This window comes from Azolla caroliniana, unplaced genomic scaffold (genome assembly GCF_043228905.1).
Source record: "Azolla caroliniana isolate FFs.n. ecotype wild unplaced genomic scaffold, voAzoCaro1.0.p SCAF_3, whole genome shotgun sequence".
NCBI lineage: Eukaryota > Viridiplantae > Streptophyta > Polypodiopsida > Salviniales > Salviniaceae > Azolla > Azolla caroliniana.
This window is the reverse complement of record NW_028230438.1, coordinates 22,958,620-22,978,103: the sequence shown is the minus strand read 5'-3', so window position 1 is coordinate 22,978,103 and position 19,484 is coordinate 22,958,620. Positions and strand designations below refer to the sequence as shown.

At 38.3% G+C, this 19,484-nt stretch overlaps 1 protein-coding gene across 1 annotated transcript; it reads right to left on the bottom strand.

The window, feature by feature from the left end:
* Positions 1 to 4,145: 4,145 nt before the first annotated feature.
* Positions 4,146 to 6,956, bottom strand: LOC147866675 (indole-3-acetate O-methyltransferase 1-like). The gene is given in 5 exon segments (XM_087317130.1): positions 4,146 to 4,523; positions 4,525 to 4,701; positions 4,818 to 5,108; positions 5,293 to 5,934; positions 6,824 to 6,956. Coding segments are annotated over 4 exon segments (1,197 nt in total). The 5' UTR covers positions 5,857 to 5,934; positions 6,824 to 6,956; the 3' UTR covers positions 4,146 to 4,358.
* Positions 6,957 to 19,484: the final 12,528 nt, after the last annotated feature.

Genomic DNA, 19,484 nt, shown 5'->3' with positions numbered 1-19,484 from the left:
TAGAGGAATGTATCTACTTCAAGGAAACAACCTTGGCTACACAATAGTGGGTACAAATGAGTACGAACTCTCTAGGTTTTGAGTAGAAAAATGTCCTAGCCTCAAGGCAACAGCCTTGGGCTACAATTTTCACCCGATTGGGTGGATACAACAATCACCTAGATTATAATTCCTCACCCAACTGGGTGGATAGAAAAGCAAAGAAAACGGAAATTAGAAAAACATAAAATGAAGAAACCTGAAACATGTAGACAGGACAGGAGTTGTTCAATTGTGGTTATTCGATAGCACATATAGTCCCTCGCAAGACTTTGCATCTGCGACAGTAGTTCACTCTTCCTCTTGCTCGCTCTTTCGTTTTTTGTTTCTCTCTCTCTGTTTTCTTTCTTCCCTTAGTTTTTTGTTTGTGCTCTCTATACTCTCAGAAAATCAGATTGCACTCTATTTTCCCTCTTCTCCTTTTTTATATTTTTCTCCTTGTTTTCCAACGTCTACATACCTGTGTTCACACACACACAAAAAAGACACACACCAAAAAACATATGTATATATAATTATAAATAATTATTACTTTTCTCCTTTTTGGCCCCACGACTGTTCGATGCTCAGCCGACTCCAGTGGATGTGGGCTCCACTTGAGTGGAAACCCCAACAATTTTGCAAATCTATAAATGTCCAAAACTAGGAGGTTTTGAACCACATGGTAGTTAGTGCTTTGATTGCATTGCAGTATGATCATTCACTTATTATGAATATATCACTCATTAGTCAAATCTTATTACAACAAATTAATTGGGGTGCCACTTATTCCATTAGTCCTCCACACAGATGCCTGGATTGATTACGGAAGTTTCAAATCAAAATCGCAAATGCATGGATTGATTACGAAGATTCAAACCAAATCACGGCTAATCTGATTGATTAGTTTACCTTATTTTGCATATATAACATATCAAATATCGAATTATACTCACTAGTGCTTATCGTTCCAACTCGTGGTGATCTTTCTTCTGCGTTTGAAAAAAAATGGCTACAACGAGTAGAGTACCTCCGGGATGCCGCCAAATTTAAGGGGAGATCCATATGCAGGAAATTTCTTTCTTGAACCACAAACCCTAAAATATATTATACTTATCTTACCTATTCTCTCCTAATTTTGGCTATCCTAACTTCCATTGTTTATTGGTTCAGGGAAGACCACCCTTCTATCCACCATTCTGCTTCCTCAGAGCCTCCATGGTTTTTGTTGTGTGAGTAGACATTATTATGTACATACTACTGGACTCTAGTGTGGGGTTTCTTCCTAGGCTTAAACTACTCGACAAAACCTTCCTACCGTAAACCTTTATAGAACGATATCATTCATCAATCGATCAATCCAACATATAACTCATACATCTGTGTACTTAATTTGTATCCGAAAATAATGAGTGTGTTCTACTTGTGGTGTGCTTTGTGTTTGAAAATAATGAGAGTGTTTTGCTCCTGGTGTGCTTTGTAGTTGAAAATAATGATCTAGCATTTTGCTCATGGTGTGCTTTGTATTTGAAAGTAATTTGAAGGCTCCGTTGACAATGTCTTGTTTGTCATTATTCTATAAAAAAACAATAGCCTAGGAGTGGACACGCAAAATAATACCACCTTACAAAAACATGTCTCCAATATGTACATACAACTTTCTCAAAAGTAAAAAGATAATATTTCCACATAAATATACGTGAGGAATAGATAAATGTATGTATTTTCTTTAGGAAACAATAAGTTAAAATACCTATCGTTATACATAATGATTTCTTATTCCAATGACACCTTCATTGGCTCCTTCAAGATCTTGACCAATTGCGCAATCACAATCTCTATAGGGTTCCCTCTCTCGCAATCGTCTCCATTTCCGATTCCGATCCAGTGCCTTCATCAATATTTCTTTCAAATCCTCATAAGCTTCCTCCTTCAACATTTTCTCCCCTCCAACTCATGTTCTTGCTCTAATATCAACTGTTACATCCCTATTTCCAAGATCACACAAGAACACCCAAAACGGAAACAACATGGAGTAGAACATGCTCATATGTTAAGTTTCAAATTCAAGAGGTTTTTAGCCATCGAAAACTTAGGGCAAAACCAAAACTTAGGGACAAGTCGAGCCGAATTGCGATACGTCAAGGTAACTACCAAAACAACTAGAGAGAAAGAGAGAGTGCCCACACTCCTTGAGCATATATATATTATTAATATATATATAAGTGGATCCCAGAAATCGGAAATGGTGAAAATGAGGAAAATGATCCTCCTCATATAAGGCCACAACTGGCCATTGGGACTAACTGTTGGGTAGTCCCTTTGCATTGTGTACATGTATTTGAATGATTGTCCCTACTCTATCCAAACATATGAGTACATATGTTTACATGTTTGTATGCCTATAAGATTGTATGTATATGAATTAATGTTGATGAAGGACCATATGTGTATGATTGTATAAACATAATGTATATGTGTACTTGTATGTATGTTGAACCACTTACAACTATGTGTGTATAATTGTATGCATGGAACATTATCTATATATTTAAAGGAGTGTACGTGTATGATTGATGGATGAAAGATAATGTATGTGTGTGTATGTGTATGTATATTTGAAGGATTGTATCCTATCACAACGCTAAACCAAATCAAGGTGGACAACTCACTGTATGAGGAGGAAGAGAGTGCGGAGCGCTCTATTTTCACTCAATGACGGGGAGTAACACCAGATTTTGAATATATGGAAAGCGGGGGATTTTGGATCCTCCATTTTGCATATTGTTTTTTGAGTATTTGAAACATACCGAACCTAAATGTAGTGTTTGTTTACCATGAAATTTATCATTGCATTCTAGTTAGAAGTGATACTAAGTTTTGCAAGTGATGGTAAATATAGCGATTTCTAACACGTGTTTTATGTCACATTTATGGTTGCCTTTTTGTTCTTCAAAAGATCACAAAGATACATGCCCCTTGTATAGTAGTCAGTAAAAATATGAGCAATTCCATTGCCCATATACACATGATGTTACCTTTCTTGGTATACTCATGCATGTTTTCACATACTTCTTGCTCTATGATCATCATTTGCAATCAAGGTCTGAAGAACAAGGATATTTCTACTCAAGTTGATTAATTCATCATAATCACGAGTAAATTGTACTAGCATATAAAGATCTTATATGCCAACCAAACCCCAACAACATGGCCACCTAATCCTCCAAAGCTCAAGTTTAAACTATGTGGAAAGATGCCAAGAGAAGAGAAGATAGGTCCCACTATCATAGTGGGTCCAACAACAGTCTAAAACCAAGAAGATCAGATCCAGAAGCTTATCGCACGACATTGCGGAAAACCCAGACATTGATTGGCCAATTGCTGATGGATCCAATCAAAGAAGTAGACACCAAATGTTTGAACAAAATCAGGATAGTCCGATGTGAAACTAGATCACCTGATAATTATGATGAACCGAACCATTTGAAGTGTTTCTCATGGAGAACATCATAGAGGTCGAGAGATCCTTTTCTGTGCTAAAGACAAGTAGACAAGTGTGGCACAGTTAATAAAGTGCAGAATCTTGAACATTTTGCATGATTAGAATTGCTACCACTCTTGGCATTCTGTATGCATGTCTAGAAACTCTCAATCTTTGTATTATCTATAATTGTGTCTATGACCTTGGCATCGGGTTTCGGTGTTTGGGTTTTGACATAAGCCCAAAACCTCAATTTCCAGATTAGCGCACATATCCAATGGTTGGCGGTAATCTGATTTATGCCCGCAAACTCGGTCATAATTGGAGCATGTTATGGCACGTCAGATCACGGAACTCCGAATGGGTATAAGTAGAAACTGTCACCCAAGAACTTGGTATATGGCAACTTGGTACATGCTCCCATCCTTCCTTTCCCACATGCACATTCTTATGCATTGTCTTCTCATAGCCTTCCTTCTTGATTTAAAGCTGCTCAAATCTTCCTCCATGTGATATATATTTTAATCCCTTGTGTCTTCTTATTCATCTCATAATTGACTTCGTTCATTTTAATTGTTCTCTCTATTTTAGTTATGTTTCAGTTCAATTTCTTCTTTGTATCTCTTGACTGTGACACAGTTGCTTGTTGTGGATGATTTTTATTATGAAATAAATGCTGATTTTTTTGGATTACAACATGAGTTCTTGGATTTGCAGAAATTAAGAGTCTAATAGTTTTTTTCACATGCAGACTAAGAAGTAACACTATGATCAAGAGATCACCACAACTATACGGGAAATTCCTTATAATCTTTCATTTCATGGCTTCAAACTAAATATTGCTCTTTCTTTCAAATCATTTCTTTCGAATAATGGCAATCAAGAGGTCACAAACGATGTTTTTAATGCCACGGGCATTCTCGGTAGCTATTACTCTCAATCGATCGAAGAGTTGACCTGCCCGCTTCTTGCCAATGTGAGCATCCACAAGAGGCTGATTGAGGCTTCGAAGGAAAGAACTCCAAAGCTCTCCAAATAAAGGAGGATGCGAGAGCAGACCATCGATCACCTTTCGCGAGTACATGAAGATCCAACAGCTCTAGCTCCACCACACTTTCTAAGGCCTCTTCAAATTCCCTTCGAGAGAAGTTGTAGTACGGCACGTTGAACGTATCCCTCTCCGAAGCCTCGATGATACCCTATATATCAAATGTTGTAGATGAATGAAAACATTCATTATAATCAGCACTTCGATGCATACAACCAAAACAGCGTAATGCTTGATTTTAAAATTCAAATCATATAATGGACATACCTGTTCAACTAGTTCATTCCATGCTTGTTCAAAATAGCCACCGTGTATGTCGCTTCGTGGTACATGCTTCAATGGGCTAGTTTCTTGTGCGTGACATGTCGAAAGTATAAATATCATCCCATTGCTTCTCATCTCCTCAGCTCTATTTCTCAGAAATTTCCTGGCATCCTCTTGGAATTGCTTTGCATATGCCTCTGAGACTGCTGCTGCTGCAGCCCCATCACCTGTTGGAATCCAGACATGCCCCCCATTCCAAGTCTGAGCATTTTTGTCGAGAAGCACTGCTGGAACCTAATAATGCAACATTTTCTTCTGGTTATTGGATATGCTACAAGTTTTACTAGATTTCTAACAGGAAATCCATTATCTAACTCTACAGAATATGACATCCCCAAAACAAGAGTGCATGAGAGACATATTTGAGAATTTTAATTAGGAAAGCTCACTCCAAAACCTTTCAATGGCTGTATCAAACCTGCGAAAGCCAGTGTAGTGCATAGGTTGTAATAGCAAAATCGACACTCCCGTCCGGTAAAACATGATTGTAGAAGGATCTCGGCACCCCAGCACAAAAGAACTTCAATGACCCTTGAAAAACTGTTGCAAAGTCAAGATCATGTAGCATACAGAATAAGTTGTTGAAATCATCTGATGGAAGATCAACGAAATAATATTGGAGCTCCTTGGTGAACTCTGGTTTGCTTAGAGCAGTTTCTTCTTTGAATTCATTGTCTTCCTCATGCAATTCCAAGAGTTTACTAACGATAAATTATGCATACTCTACTGTATTCCTCCCATAGCCACATCCATAGTCTGCAATTCGAATCAATCTTGGATTCATGACTTGTATTACATGATCTTCATTCTGCTTATCCGTATCCCTAATGCCAATAGCATTGTTTTCCATATATAACTGGACAGCTTCGAGAAGATGAGCCTTCGCATATGCATGAAACCCAAAATTCTGTGGGCCTGAGTTTCGAGCATAACTCCCAGCTCCATCTCCACCTTGCATAGATGTGAGCTTCATGATCCCCATTTCCCTTTCCAATTTGTATCTTGCTTTAGTGCAAAAAAAATTTATGTAGCAAGATGGTATAGCAAAATAATCTTACACCTGCAAGTTCAGTTGAGGGAAGGTTTGTCTTATAACTCTCACTGCCTTTAGGCATTATGACTAAAGCAGAGCCATGGATTCTTAGAGCTCAAAACCACCTTGACATACAATTTATTCACAAATCTATGTGAGAACCCTCAGACATTCCTAAATGCAACAATCTAATTTCGTGTTTTAATTTCGTTTCTCGGTTCTGCTATTATTTTTCAGCTCAAAACCACCTTGACATACAATTTATTCACAAATCTATGTGAGAACCCTCAGACATTCCTAAATGCAACAATCTAATTGCGTGTTTATAACAACCCCGACTTTGATTGGAGCATACACTTTTCTGGTTTTTGTTTTCCATAATGACAGATAGTAACAAGACGGAAACTTTCTCAAGACATCACAAATTATCTACACCTATAATTTGCATACAAATTACAACACTTTTGTATGGTTCATCAACTCTAATGTTTTCGTTTACATTAGATTTTAAATTCGAAGCTCTAGTTCCACAATTTTCTAAGGAAAATAATATCAGAGATTTACAAGCTCTAAAATGCTGTAAACATTAATGGGACAAAAGTATATACAATTTGCATTTTTAGATTAGCATTGTACATATATCTACGCGCTCAAAAGATTTTCCTTCCCACTAACCATGATATGAGTTGAAAGATAATAAATCAAAATCCCATTTACAAGATTATACAAGATCTACTTCTCTATAATTCTGCACTTAAGAGAAATTATGGCCCAAAAATCAAAATAATTAGGATACAGAGACCACAAAAAATTTATAGTCTGACACCAATACCTGCATTGGAACATTATACACACATGTATGTAGATTGCTATCTCAAGAGTCTAGTTTGCAAGAAGGAATATGAAGCTTAGTTACCTCGTTAAAGATCAAAATATCAGTAAAAAAAGAATATATGGAGCTTACATGTACTGAGACATGTCAATAGGGTTATCGATACTAGGCTATGGTCTTATCTTGTAGCAATAGTAGGTCACGGATTGTTGGAAGCGTTTTTTCACTTTAGACTGTCAGAGCAAGGTTAAAAAACAAGTTTCAATGTGAATGAATGGTCTGCAATGCCGAAAGGAGAGAAGGATATAAAGAAGAAGAAGACGAATCGGCATGCTAAAAGGAGGAAGTGCTGTTTAGGCCATGTTCTGGATCAAATGTATAAGGTATTAAGAACCCAAAATATTTACAAATTCATACATCAAACAAACCATCACTTCTTGTTACTGCAGGAAAATGGCCTTTCGGCCCCTACAAGATACAGAAAGACATCGATAGATCATATAGCCCATGTCATTTCTGACCTAGATAGATAGATAGATAGATAGATCACATAGCCCCTGTCATTCCTGACCACATTAGGTATACATACAAAGCACCCTCTGTACAAACTTAATGCCCTATTTCTATCCCATTATTTTGTCTTTTTTCTCCATGTTCCTTTTATAATTGTTAGTTTGTCTTGATATCCCCATAATTAATACTGTCTTTAGTTTTCATTTGTTGTTGTCATAGATTGACACATACGTGATATTTCACCATATGTCACCATATCTGATATTTGCAATATTCGAGAATTAGAAATTACCTCAAGAGTATTATAAAATTATTTAATTCACTTAAACAAAGAATTAATTCACAAAACATTTATTTATTTCACTAATAATTAAGTAATTAGGGGTTCTGCTGATATTAGGGTTTCAGCAAAACCCTGAGTTTTTGCAGGCCGAGAACAGGATCTAGGCGTCGTATAGAGGATTTAAGTAAGGGGAGGCGAGGATGCAGGCCAAGCAGAGGAAATATGGTCGAAAATAGTTTTCGATTGAAATGAGGGTTTTCATCCGAAACCCTAATTTGCAGGCTGAGAAGAGGATGCAAGGGGGGGAGGCGAGGATGTAGTGTCACGCACAAGATGTATTCGTATTCGTGTTCGTATTCATTCGTTTTCATTCGTGGGGGAGGCCCTACCAATGCGAATATGTCAATCTATGGTTGTGCATGAAATATAATAATTGTAGGCTATAAAATATAGTTGAGGCTATAAAATCTAAGGTCATAGGGTTCATTCTGGGCTATGTAAATTGAAAGAGGAAATTGCAACTTTATTTTATGTTACAAATGTATATTTCATGATAGATAGTACTACAACCGTTACGCCAAATATCACAAGTTGTCATCACTTCATTCACACACACACACACTCACACACACTCTCAGGCAACATGATTGCCAAATGACGTTTCTTGTATGAACACCAACCGAGGTTCATACATACGTGAGTGTGAGTTGACAAGCAAGAATGTCTTCGTCCAGCCATGAGATATAAGTGGGTGTTGTTGTCATTGCTAAACCATCTTAGTTCAATGCTAGTCGTCAACGTATCGTGTATCGTTACGTATATAATCCTATTCATTTGGTTGTTATGCATGGACTTGAGGTGCCAACCGTGCATAGATGCATTATGGTACTATCTATCATGAAATATACATTTAAAATGATAACCTATGGTTTTAAGGCTTGGATATATTATATGGTCATCAATTTAGATTCCCTTCACCTCTTTCTCACCACATAATGATTTGTACATTTTTCAAATGGAAAATAATAATATCAAAAATGCTGCAAAACTGAGACTAGTAGCAGCTCCACTTCCATAAATGTTGAGAAAAAATATATAAATTTTGCAGCATTTTGCGTTGAGCTTTTATATCAGACATCTAGCACAATTGATAACAATGAAAGGATGTAAAATCAAAACCTGATTCGAGAGTTTATATAAAATACGGAGTTCTCTGATTCCCAACAGAGAAATTAAGGCCCAAAAATCACAACAATTAGAATACAAAAAACACATTATTCGTATACTTCAATATCGGATGTATAAACGTCATACACACATAGATGCAGCAGACTTGTATCTCAAAACTCTGGCCTAGAGGAAGATTTGTTACCTCATTGAATGATCAAATATGAAAGATCTATACATACTTGATTGATTTTTTGCATAATTAGTTACAAAAAAAAAGAAAATTAAGTTACCTCATGGAATGACCAGATTTGAAAGATCAATAATCGATTCTTTTGCATAATTTGTGGTAACTAAGGCTAGACAAAAGAAATACTTAATCTTACATCTATTTAGAGGAGTAGATGGATCTAGGGTTACATATAACATGGTATGCTATGGTCTTGCACTGTAGTAACAGGTGAAGACTTGATTCTGCCATTTTCACTTCAATGATGTGAAGGTTTGGTGAAACGGATTGGCTCATGGTTTCAAGAATATAATTAATTATAAAAACCTGAACAAACTTCAAATATAACAACAAGACCCCACCCACTAAAAGGAACAATTGCTTTTAGGTCATGTTGGACAAAAGAAATACTTAATCTTACATCTATTTAGAGGAGTAGATGGATCTAGGGTTACATATAACATGGTATGCTATGGTCTTGCACTGTAGTAACAGGTGAAGACTTGATTCTGCCATTTTCACTTCAATGATGTGAAGGTTTGGTGAAACGGACTCGCTCATGGTTTCAAGAATATAATTAATTATAAAAACCTGAACAAACTTCAAATATAACAACAAGACCCCACCCACTAAAAGGAACAATTGCTTTTAGGTCATGTTGGACAAAAGAAATACTTAATCTTACATCTATTTAGAGGAGTATTGTTGTTAAATAATCCCACACTCGCATATTGTTTGAGAGTAGGGTTGATGTGTACAAGTTTCGTTCTTAGTATATGGGTCATACAAACAATTTCATGTTTCCGTGTGTGCATACCCTTGAGAAGCTTATAAACATTGGTGTCCATATAGCTTCAAGATGAGTAGGTTTGCATTCATGCACCATAGATATATTATTTTCAATAAAAGTTTCCCAAAACATTTGTATTATCACAAACTCATTGAAATGATTTTTATGGAATATTGTTCCAAGTTTGTGGCATCAAAATGCTTTTCAATCTCAATATTGAAATGTTTATTCATTCGAATCTCTAGATTTAGAATTCTATCAATAACTTCATGGCTTTCTTTTGTTCTTTAATAAGTGCTTGTACATTGACTACTACATATTGAACCACTTTCAACATTAGTAATTACATTTTCGTCAATAGTTTAAAGTCACATACTATTTAGTGTATTTTTGTTTTAGAATGGACTTCCTTATTATCAATCATTTCATTACTAGAAAATTGCAACATAAATAAAGTGTGAAAATTTTACTAGTTGGTACATTAAAACAACCAAAATAATTACATTATTAAACTTGAGAATTTCGATATTAAAAATCTAATATTTTCAACATCTAGTAATGCACCATATGAACATTAGTTGCCAATGCAATAAATTTGATGTTTGTGGCATTATTATTCAATGCTAGCATTACTCGACCAAGCTCAATAATTGTGGCTACCTATGGGCCCTAGTTCTGCTCAAACCAAACCATTAAGCCATTCCCTAATTATTTATAGGTTCAATCATAATTATCCAATGGTAATGATGTCAAAATGTAGGATCAATTATGTAGAATGAGGTGTATAGATCAAGTCCTAGTTCATGTGTCAAGGGGTTTGCAATTTTGGAGGTTGTATTTTTTGAGTTTTTCTATTTTTCTTCATCTCCTTTTGCTTGATAATGTGGATATTGAAATGGTAACGTTATAAATTGTGTCGAATGAGGTCTACATACTTAGAGACAAAAGTTGTTATGTCAAGGCCCAAGGGTTGCATTTATAAAGGAAACGTTCGAGCATTAAATGTGGTTACTTCCACCTTTTATCTATAAAAACAGAATAGGTCTTTGGCAATTTTATAGGTCATACTTTTTTTAGTTTTTAGGGTTTCTCCTTTTTTCTTAAGTCTTGAACCTTGGTTTATGTGTCAAGGGTTGTCTTTTATAAAGAAGATAGATGAGCATTAAATGTGCTTTCGTGGCACCTTTTATCTAGAAAAAGAGGATATGACTTTGGCGATTTTGGAGGTCATATTTTTTGAGTTTTAGGGTTTAGCCATTTTTCTTCATCATTTGAATCCTCTTGATAATGCTCTTGACAATTTAGGGTTTTGTGAGTTAGTGAGTGTAGAGTTGGACCACCAGTCCAAGTCTCCAACCTCTTCTTCTTGTGTTGGAGTTTGGCTATTGGTCAAGGAAGTATAAAGTGGCTCGAGGACAATATATCAACAAAAGATATCATTGTTGTTTATCATATGTGAGGCACCTTTGTGACACCACTAAACTTGGATCCTCACCGAAGCTCAACAATATCATTTTCGTTAACTTCTTGTAAAAATACCCTAAATGGTCATTTTGTTGAAAACCTTTTTAATTGAGGAACTATTTGGTGAACCCTTTTATATAAAAGGATTTTTACTATAACCATGTGCTTTTAGGTCTTAGTCAAGTGTTTGTTGTATTTATCGAGTGTAGTTAATCTAATCCTATGTTAATCACTTCAATTTCCATTGTAGAGAGTGAGAGAGAAAGAGAGAGAGATCTAATAACAATATAGTCATCAAGTTCATGATCAATGTGTCGAACCATTGAGGTTTTGTAGGAGGAGAGCCCATAGCGAAAAGTGGGAGAGATGAGCATGGACAAGAGATGGATATAGTGTATGATTGAAGAAGCAAATAATATATGATAAAAATAACCTCTATTATATTAAATTTACACAAGATTTTATCAAGGTTACAATAGGTGTGTTAATAATTAGGTAATGAACTAAGAGTTAATTAGTAACCAATTATGTGAGTAGTTATGCGTGGAAGATTATGTGATATGTGTGTGAGAGGAAGAGAGAGAGGAAGTTACACTTATGAACGAATAATATAAATGGGGGATGATTAACAAGAGTGTAGCTAAAGACCTTTCCTCTATATTAATAAGCATCATCAAATACAAAAATACTCGCAATGAGGTATATATAGAGCTGATATGCAAGGGTACACATGTGTGAGGAGAATATAGGTACAAGGGTGTAAGTCCTACATTAAATGTACTTAGGAGTGGAGGATCTAGAATGTATCCCACTTAAGTACAAAATCCTATTTAAGGATTTATGGTCAACAATTCTAACTAGATTCTAGTTACCTAACTACTAAGTTACATGGTTAACTAACTAACTAAACCTAGTTGAGCTTGATATCTCAACACGCCCCCTCAAGCTTAAGTTTGAGGCGTCCAACATCCGGTTTGGCGTTCAACATTGTCCGACTTTTGATGTCGGCTTTTGTTCGGCTTTCAGCATCGACATTTCCATGGTAGTTTCGGTTCCTCCTCCTCAAGCATGTGACGAAGGCTTATAACATTGAATGGTCGAAGGCTGAGTGCTTGCATCTCGTCATCCATTCTTTCCATCCCTCGGTGGTCACGATCCGCTTTCGTAAAGCTTTTTGGATCTTGTTTGGCCAACCCCTTCATCGCGAAGGCATAGTGACGGGCCATATACACGTTGTAGCCGAACTGATTGACTGGGTTCTTGTCTCTAGATGAGCATCGAAGTTTTTCGTTTGCCGACATGAGTGCCTTTTGTACTCCGGGTGTCCGCATAATGGGTACACCAAACTCACTATCTAGTGAGTGAGCCGACACATCTGAATCACTTTCGTCGGGACGATTGACTTCGTATTCGGGCATCTTACCTTTGCCCTTGTCTGATTTCAGACTTGTCCACGATGTGCTTTTGTCTCTTGTAGGGTCATGTGGTCCACTTTGCTCCGTTGCGCTTGGATTGTCCTTTGGTAAAGAACTTTGCCGAATATCGTCATCCGAGTTGACAACCAATTGTTCTTGAGTCGGTTCGAATGAAGTCTAATCGAGTACATACCATGATGCCGATTTGTCGAAAACTACGTCTCGACTCACCCGAACCTCGAGTCAAAGGGTTGAAGCACTTGTATGCCTTTTCATTGGACGAGTATCCTACGAGGATACATTTCTCTGACTTCGCGTCGAGCTTTTGTCGGTTTTCGTTTGGGATGCGTACATTCACAATGGTTCTGAACACTGATGCGACAAGATCAGCTTCCTTCCAACAAGGATTTCATATGGAGTTAGCTCGTGTTCTCCATTAGCGGTGCATTGATTCATGACATAGACGGTCGTGGATGCCGCTTCGACCCAATAGAAGTTCTGCATGTGCTTCTCATGCATCATGGCGCGTGTTACCTCGACTATGTGCTGATTCTTCCTTTCGGCGACTCCATTTTGTTGGGGTGTATGTCGGCCCGAGAATTATCTCCGTTGTCGTAGTGTATTTCGTACACTACGTGAAAAAGTAAAAATAATATAACCGATTTAATTACATATAAATAAATAAAATAAGAAAATCAAGATATTTATCACGTGCATAGGGCAAGATTCGAACCTTGTACATCCACGTAGCCAAACCTCAACTTTACCATTATGCTACCTTATCTTTAGTGTTTTATAAATAGATTTAATAACTATAAGTGCTTTATTTGCGCCTACCTTTATTAAAAGGTAAATCGTGCATTTTTAGAGTGTGTGAATATTTTATAGAAAAAACGCAAGCAACTAAAAAGTGACTCGTGCACATCTAGCGTGCATGAGCACTATATTTAGCAAATAAAAGCAAGGATTAGAAAAGCATCACATGCATATTTAGTGTGCATGAACATATTAGAAAAAAAAGCATGTAGCTATGCTTAGTCTCTCCCATCACTACATAAGGATGGGGAGCACAATGTAATAGTGTGTGAAATATTTGGAAATTGGATATATTTCCGAAAACACCAACCGATTAATATAATCGTGGGATTCACGAAAATAATATAATCTATACTTGTGGGATTCACAAGTTTCTTATATCTTTCTTTCAATCTAAATACACATTCTTATCTAAATATTGATTAATCGAATACAATACACTCGTGGGATTCACGAAATTTCTATCTCTCTTTCTAATAATCTATTCATTACTAGCCTCATCTCATATTCTTCTTTCTCCTAGTCCAAAACCCCGGTGGTTCCCACCCGACTCACGCAAACGATCCGGAGCCGAAAGGCACGACACAGTTGGTGAACCCGACGTGAAGGCGGGTGGCAAGGAGATGGAGAATCAACAAGAGGCGATGAACATGATGATGATGATGTTCGAGAGAATGCTACAAGAACAACGCGAGATGTCGGAGATCACGACAGTAGTACAACGGCTCGTGCAACAGAACGGGCAATTCGATGGAAAGGACGTGTCACGCTATCTACGTGACTACAAAATGGAGATGTTGCGATATGGTATCTCAGAAAGATTGCAAGTGTTATCTTTCAACCGGGTGGCTACGGATGAGCTTCAAGAGAGAATCCACGAGATACGACAACAAAGCCCGATGTGGGAGTCCTTTGAAGAAGCTATACGAGACACATATGACTATCTAAGACCGAAGCGGACGAGGACATGGTCCACGAACGGCGGTCAACAGTGGGTGAAAAGCGGCCACCGACTACCACCGAAGGAGAGCTTGATGCGGAAGGGTTCGGAGATGCATGAAAAGTCGCAAGTCGACATTGAAGGGGAGCTTAAAACCGAACCAAAGTCGAGGCCAACAAAGGACGAGGAGGAGGAAGATCGAGGACGAAAGGGTATCCCCACACCGGTTCCAGAGACTTCGGCGGCTGTGCCCGTGCACCAACGTGAGACCGGAGAGACGGAATGTGTCGGTGGAAAAGTGGAGGACCGGAAGGGCAACGAGGAAGACAAAGTAAATGAGCACGAACGAAGGGATTCCTTCACCATTGTTTCGGAGACTTCGGTACTGGAGCCCGGGTGTCGACATAACACCGAAGATAAGGAAAGTGGCGGCAACGAAACGAAGGTCGAAGCCGATGCATACGATGGAGAGATAGCCGAGAATATGGCTATGGGTGAAACAATGGAGGATGATAATACCGAGGATTCCTACCCACTAATTCTAGAGACTTCGGCAGTTGTGTCCGAGAACCAACGTGAGACCGGAGAGACGGGAGGTGGCGGCAAGAAAGGTAAAGTCGGAAGCCAGTTAGGATGGAAGGTGATCCGGACGGGATTCCGATCCGAAAGAAAGCCAAACCGGGTAAAAGAGGATTCGACCAAAAGTCGACCCGAAAGAAAGCCGAACCGAAAGGAAGAGAATTCGGCTGAAAGACGACACAAACGAAAGCCGAACTGGGCGAATGAGGATTCGGCCGAAAGACGACCCGAAAGAAAGCCGACCCGAAAAGGGGTCGACTCGGTCAAAACTGATCGACTGAGTCTGACTTGGCCGAACGCGAATATGGATGGAAGCCGACCTAGCCGAAAGCCGATCGGACGAGACCGATCCGGAAAGAAGCTAATCCGACTCAACCGAAGGTTGGACCGGTCGAGGCTGGTGAAAACGAGGAAAAGAAAGCCAACCGAAACCAAAACCGATAGATCGAAACCGGGCCGGAAGGAGACCGACTCAATCAAAACCGAACAACCGATTCCGATTCGGCCGAATACGAATCCGATCGGAAGCTGATCAAACCAAAAGTCGATCGGACGAGAGCGATCCGGAAAAAAGTCAAGGTTGATGAAGACAACAAAGAGGCCAGTAAAAGACACTACCACGAATGACAAGGGCCAAGAATATGACGAGAGAGAACAAAGAATATGGTGGATCGGATGGCGACAATGGTTCGGGTGGAAAGAATGGGTCTACTCAAAATGGAGAGACAAAGTTGACATAGCGGGACAAACGGAGGATGAAGGGAGACAACGAGCATCGGCAACTTCGGCACATACCGGAGGATGTGCGGGTTCGGAGGGGGCGAGTGTCGTAGTGTATTTCGTACACTACGTGAAAAAGTAAAAATAATATAACCGATTTAATTACATATAAATAAATAAAATAAGAAAATCAAGATATTTATCACGTGCATAGGGCAAGATTCGAACCTTGTACCTCCACGTAGCCAAACCTCAACTTTACCATTATGCTACCTTATCTTTAGTGTTTTATAAATAGATTTAATAACTATAAGTGCTTTATTTGCGCCTACCTTTATTAAAAGGTAAATCGTGCATTTTTAGAGTGTGTGAATATTTTATAGAAAAAACGCAAGCAACTAAAAAGTGACTCGTGCACATCTAGCGTGCATGAGCACTATATTTAGCAAATAAAAGCAAGGATTAGAAAAGCATCACATGCATATTTAGTGTGCATGAACATATTAGAAAAAAAAGCATGTAGCTATGCTTAGTCTCTCCCATCACTACATAAGGATGGGGAGCACAATGTAATAGTGTGTGAAATATTTGGAAATTGGATATATTTCCGAAAACACCAACCGATTAATATAATCGTGGGATTCACGAAAATAATATAATCTATACTTGTGGGATTCACAAGTTTCTTATATCTTTCTTTCAATCTAAATACACATTCTTATCTAAATATTGATTAATCGAATACAATACACTCGTGGGATTCACGAAATTTCTATCTCTCTTTCTAATAATCTATTCATTACTAGCCTCATCTCATATTCTTCTTTCTCCTAGTCCAAAACCCCGGTGGTTCCCACCCGACTCACGCAAACGATCCGGAGCCGAAAGGCACGACACCGTATGCCTTCACCTTGGAGGTAGGAGATGAATTCTTCAGAGAAGTAATCCTTTCCTCCATCCGATCGTGGGTATCGAATGTACCGACAAGTTTCTTTTTCGACTTGGCCCTTGAGCTTTTGGAAGTGTGAGAGCACTTCGCTCTTCTTCTTTATCGGGAAGATCCATGGGTAGCGTGAGTAGTCATTGATGAAGGTGACAACGTTGTCGTGGCGTGGCTCGCCTAGAAGCGTAGCGTTGCGCACACAAAGGATAACGTGAAAGTGAGGAAGGAATCATTGGGATTATGGACGGAAGAGACGAAAGAGTAGAGATAGAGTGAATAGAGATCAATAAGTTATGACAAAATAGGATTTTTAAGGAATATAAGATAAGACAAGATAAGATATAAAATAATATATGAGAAAGTGTATGAAATTTATAATCATTTTCATGAAAGAGTTACAAAATGATTGTGCACATCGTTGAACCTTCAAACTTTGTCTTGCAAGGTAATCGCTCTTCTCTTTCTTGATCATAGACCATTACAATCTTCACTTCAATATTTTGATGAAGATAAGGCTCGAACCACCTCCCTCTTGTTGAGAGTTGATCACCACGACCGCCAAGCTAGAGCTCCACGTTTATGTTAAACTTCTTCCCTTCTTTCTCTATTTTTATGGTATCTCTTATGAAATACATAATTTGATTGATATCTCATACATATCCCCCTTTGATCTTCTCTTTCACCATTTAAATAGGTGCCCCCATGCATATGATGCATTGGAGGGTACAAGTCATGCATGTAGTGCATGAAATGCATGTGATGCATGATCGCCATTTGGCGTTCATGCATTACATGTGATGCATGATAAACATCTCGCTCATTTGAGCTTTTATGTATGAAACAATATATGCAATAACAATAAACATGAAAATATAATCTTAAAGAGAAAGGGCCTAGCCTAATGGTAGGTGTGTCGACTTTGGTATATGAGGTTGTGGGTTTGAATCTCAAAATACTATTGAATACAACATACAACTTTATTCTTATATCATGAAGCAAATCCTTTATGTAATATAAAGTATATATAAAGTATGCTTTATTTTATGTATATTACTAGTATAGAGTAAATGGTAAGATTTGAGAGTCATAGGGTGGGGTTATTGGTTCAAGTCCTCTCTTATTTGTGTAATACAATATATTTATCTATATATATATATTATTTTTCTTTACATATATATAATATTATCATATGTGTTGTTAATATTATCTTTATATATAAAACATTATCAAATGTTATTTTCATTACGTATTTATCTTATTGTAGACTTTTAATGTGAAGCTTTCATACTTCACGACAACGTAGTACTGACATCCTTCGATCACCGATGTTTGAGCCGATCCCCATACATTCGAGTGTATGACATCGAGGAGGCCTTTGCTTACGTAGCTCTCCTTTGGGAATGGAAGTCGATGTTGTTTGCTAAGTTGACAAGCTTCTCAAACTCGATCGACTCATTTCGACTTGAAGGTCGGAAGTCCAATGACGACTCCCTTTGATTACATCACTCGAAGCCATTGAAGGTTGATGTGGTCAATTCTCTTGTGCCATAACTTGATGTTCATCTTGGTTTTGAGACCTTTGGCATACATGGCTGATTTCACCTCATTCAAATCGAGAATGAATATTTCATCATCTCTTTGTCCCCTAGGTATGAGTCAGTCATCTTTCTCGATGAAGCATCCTTCGTTGTTGAAGCGAACTTGCATGCCTTGCTCCACGATTTGGCCGACCTAGACCAAATTCTTTGTTATTGTCGGTACATGCAAGGCATTCTTGATGCAAGTTTGTTTGCCTTCTTTCCTGAATGGGACATTGATGATTTTCCGATTGGGATGTGTTGTGTCATCTACCATTTCTATTAAGCTGGGTCAATCTGGCATTCTTAAGTCACGAAACCACTCTTGATGTGACATTATATGATGTGAGGCACTAGAGTCCACAAACCACACGTCTTCCGAGTTGGAGGTGCTTGTGGAGTCGGAGGCTGATATAGTGTTCGCTCTATGTCTTGTTATGAATAGTCCACCATAGTCATCGTATTCGATGTTGGTGGTGTAGTTTATGAGTTGTCGACTTGTGGAAGACGACTCGTTTCTTCTTTTTCAACACTCCTCTTTGCGATGGTCGATCTTCCCACAATGATTGCATGTAATGGGCCATATTTTCCGACCTTGTTTGTCTTGGAAGCTCCCCCTTCTTCCGAAGCTCCTCGATGGCTTCCGTCGTCTAGCCGAAAGTTTGTGTTCCCTTCATGAGATGGGCTAAATCGCCCTCTTCTGCCGTTGCAATCTCGTTCTCGGTCACCATCCGGATTTTAGAAGAACATCTATCCTTCTGACATCTTGCTCTTGGTTCAGACACGGGTCTCTTCAACCAATAACATTGATTGAAGTTCAAAGACCGAAAGAACGCTTTCCCTTGCTAAGATTGCCGTCCTTAACGGGTCGAATTGTTGTCCAAGGTCACCCAAGCATACTTGAAGAATCTTGGCTTCATCAACATTTATGTTGATGGAGCCAAGCGATTCACAAATTCTCTTGATCTTGGTGGTGTAGTCCGACATGGGCATATCTTTTTGTTGAATGTTGTTCAACTCTTGTCATAGTTGAAGCTTGTGGGTGGTCATGTTGGCGGCAAACATCTTCCTCAAGTTCTTCCACACCTCTTTCGAGATCTTGGCGTCTCGAATATGGCAAAGCATGTGATTGTGGGCACATGTTGCCAAGCAATACATTACCCGACTTGCTCTTTGCTCCCATGTTGGGTTGTTGACGTTTGTGATTTCGGGTTTGTTTTCGAGTGCACTGTTGATGTAGCTCTAATACCCTTGGCCGACTAGATATTTGTTCATCTTATACTCCCAAGATGAATAATTGCTCCGGTCT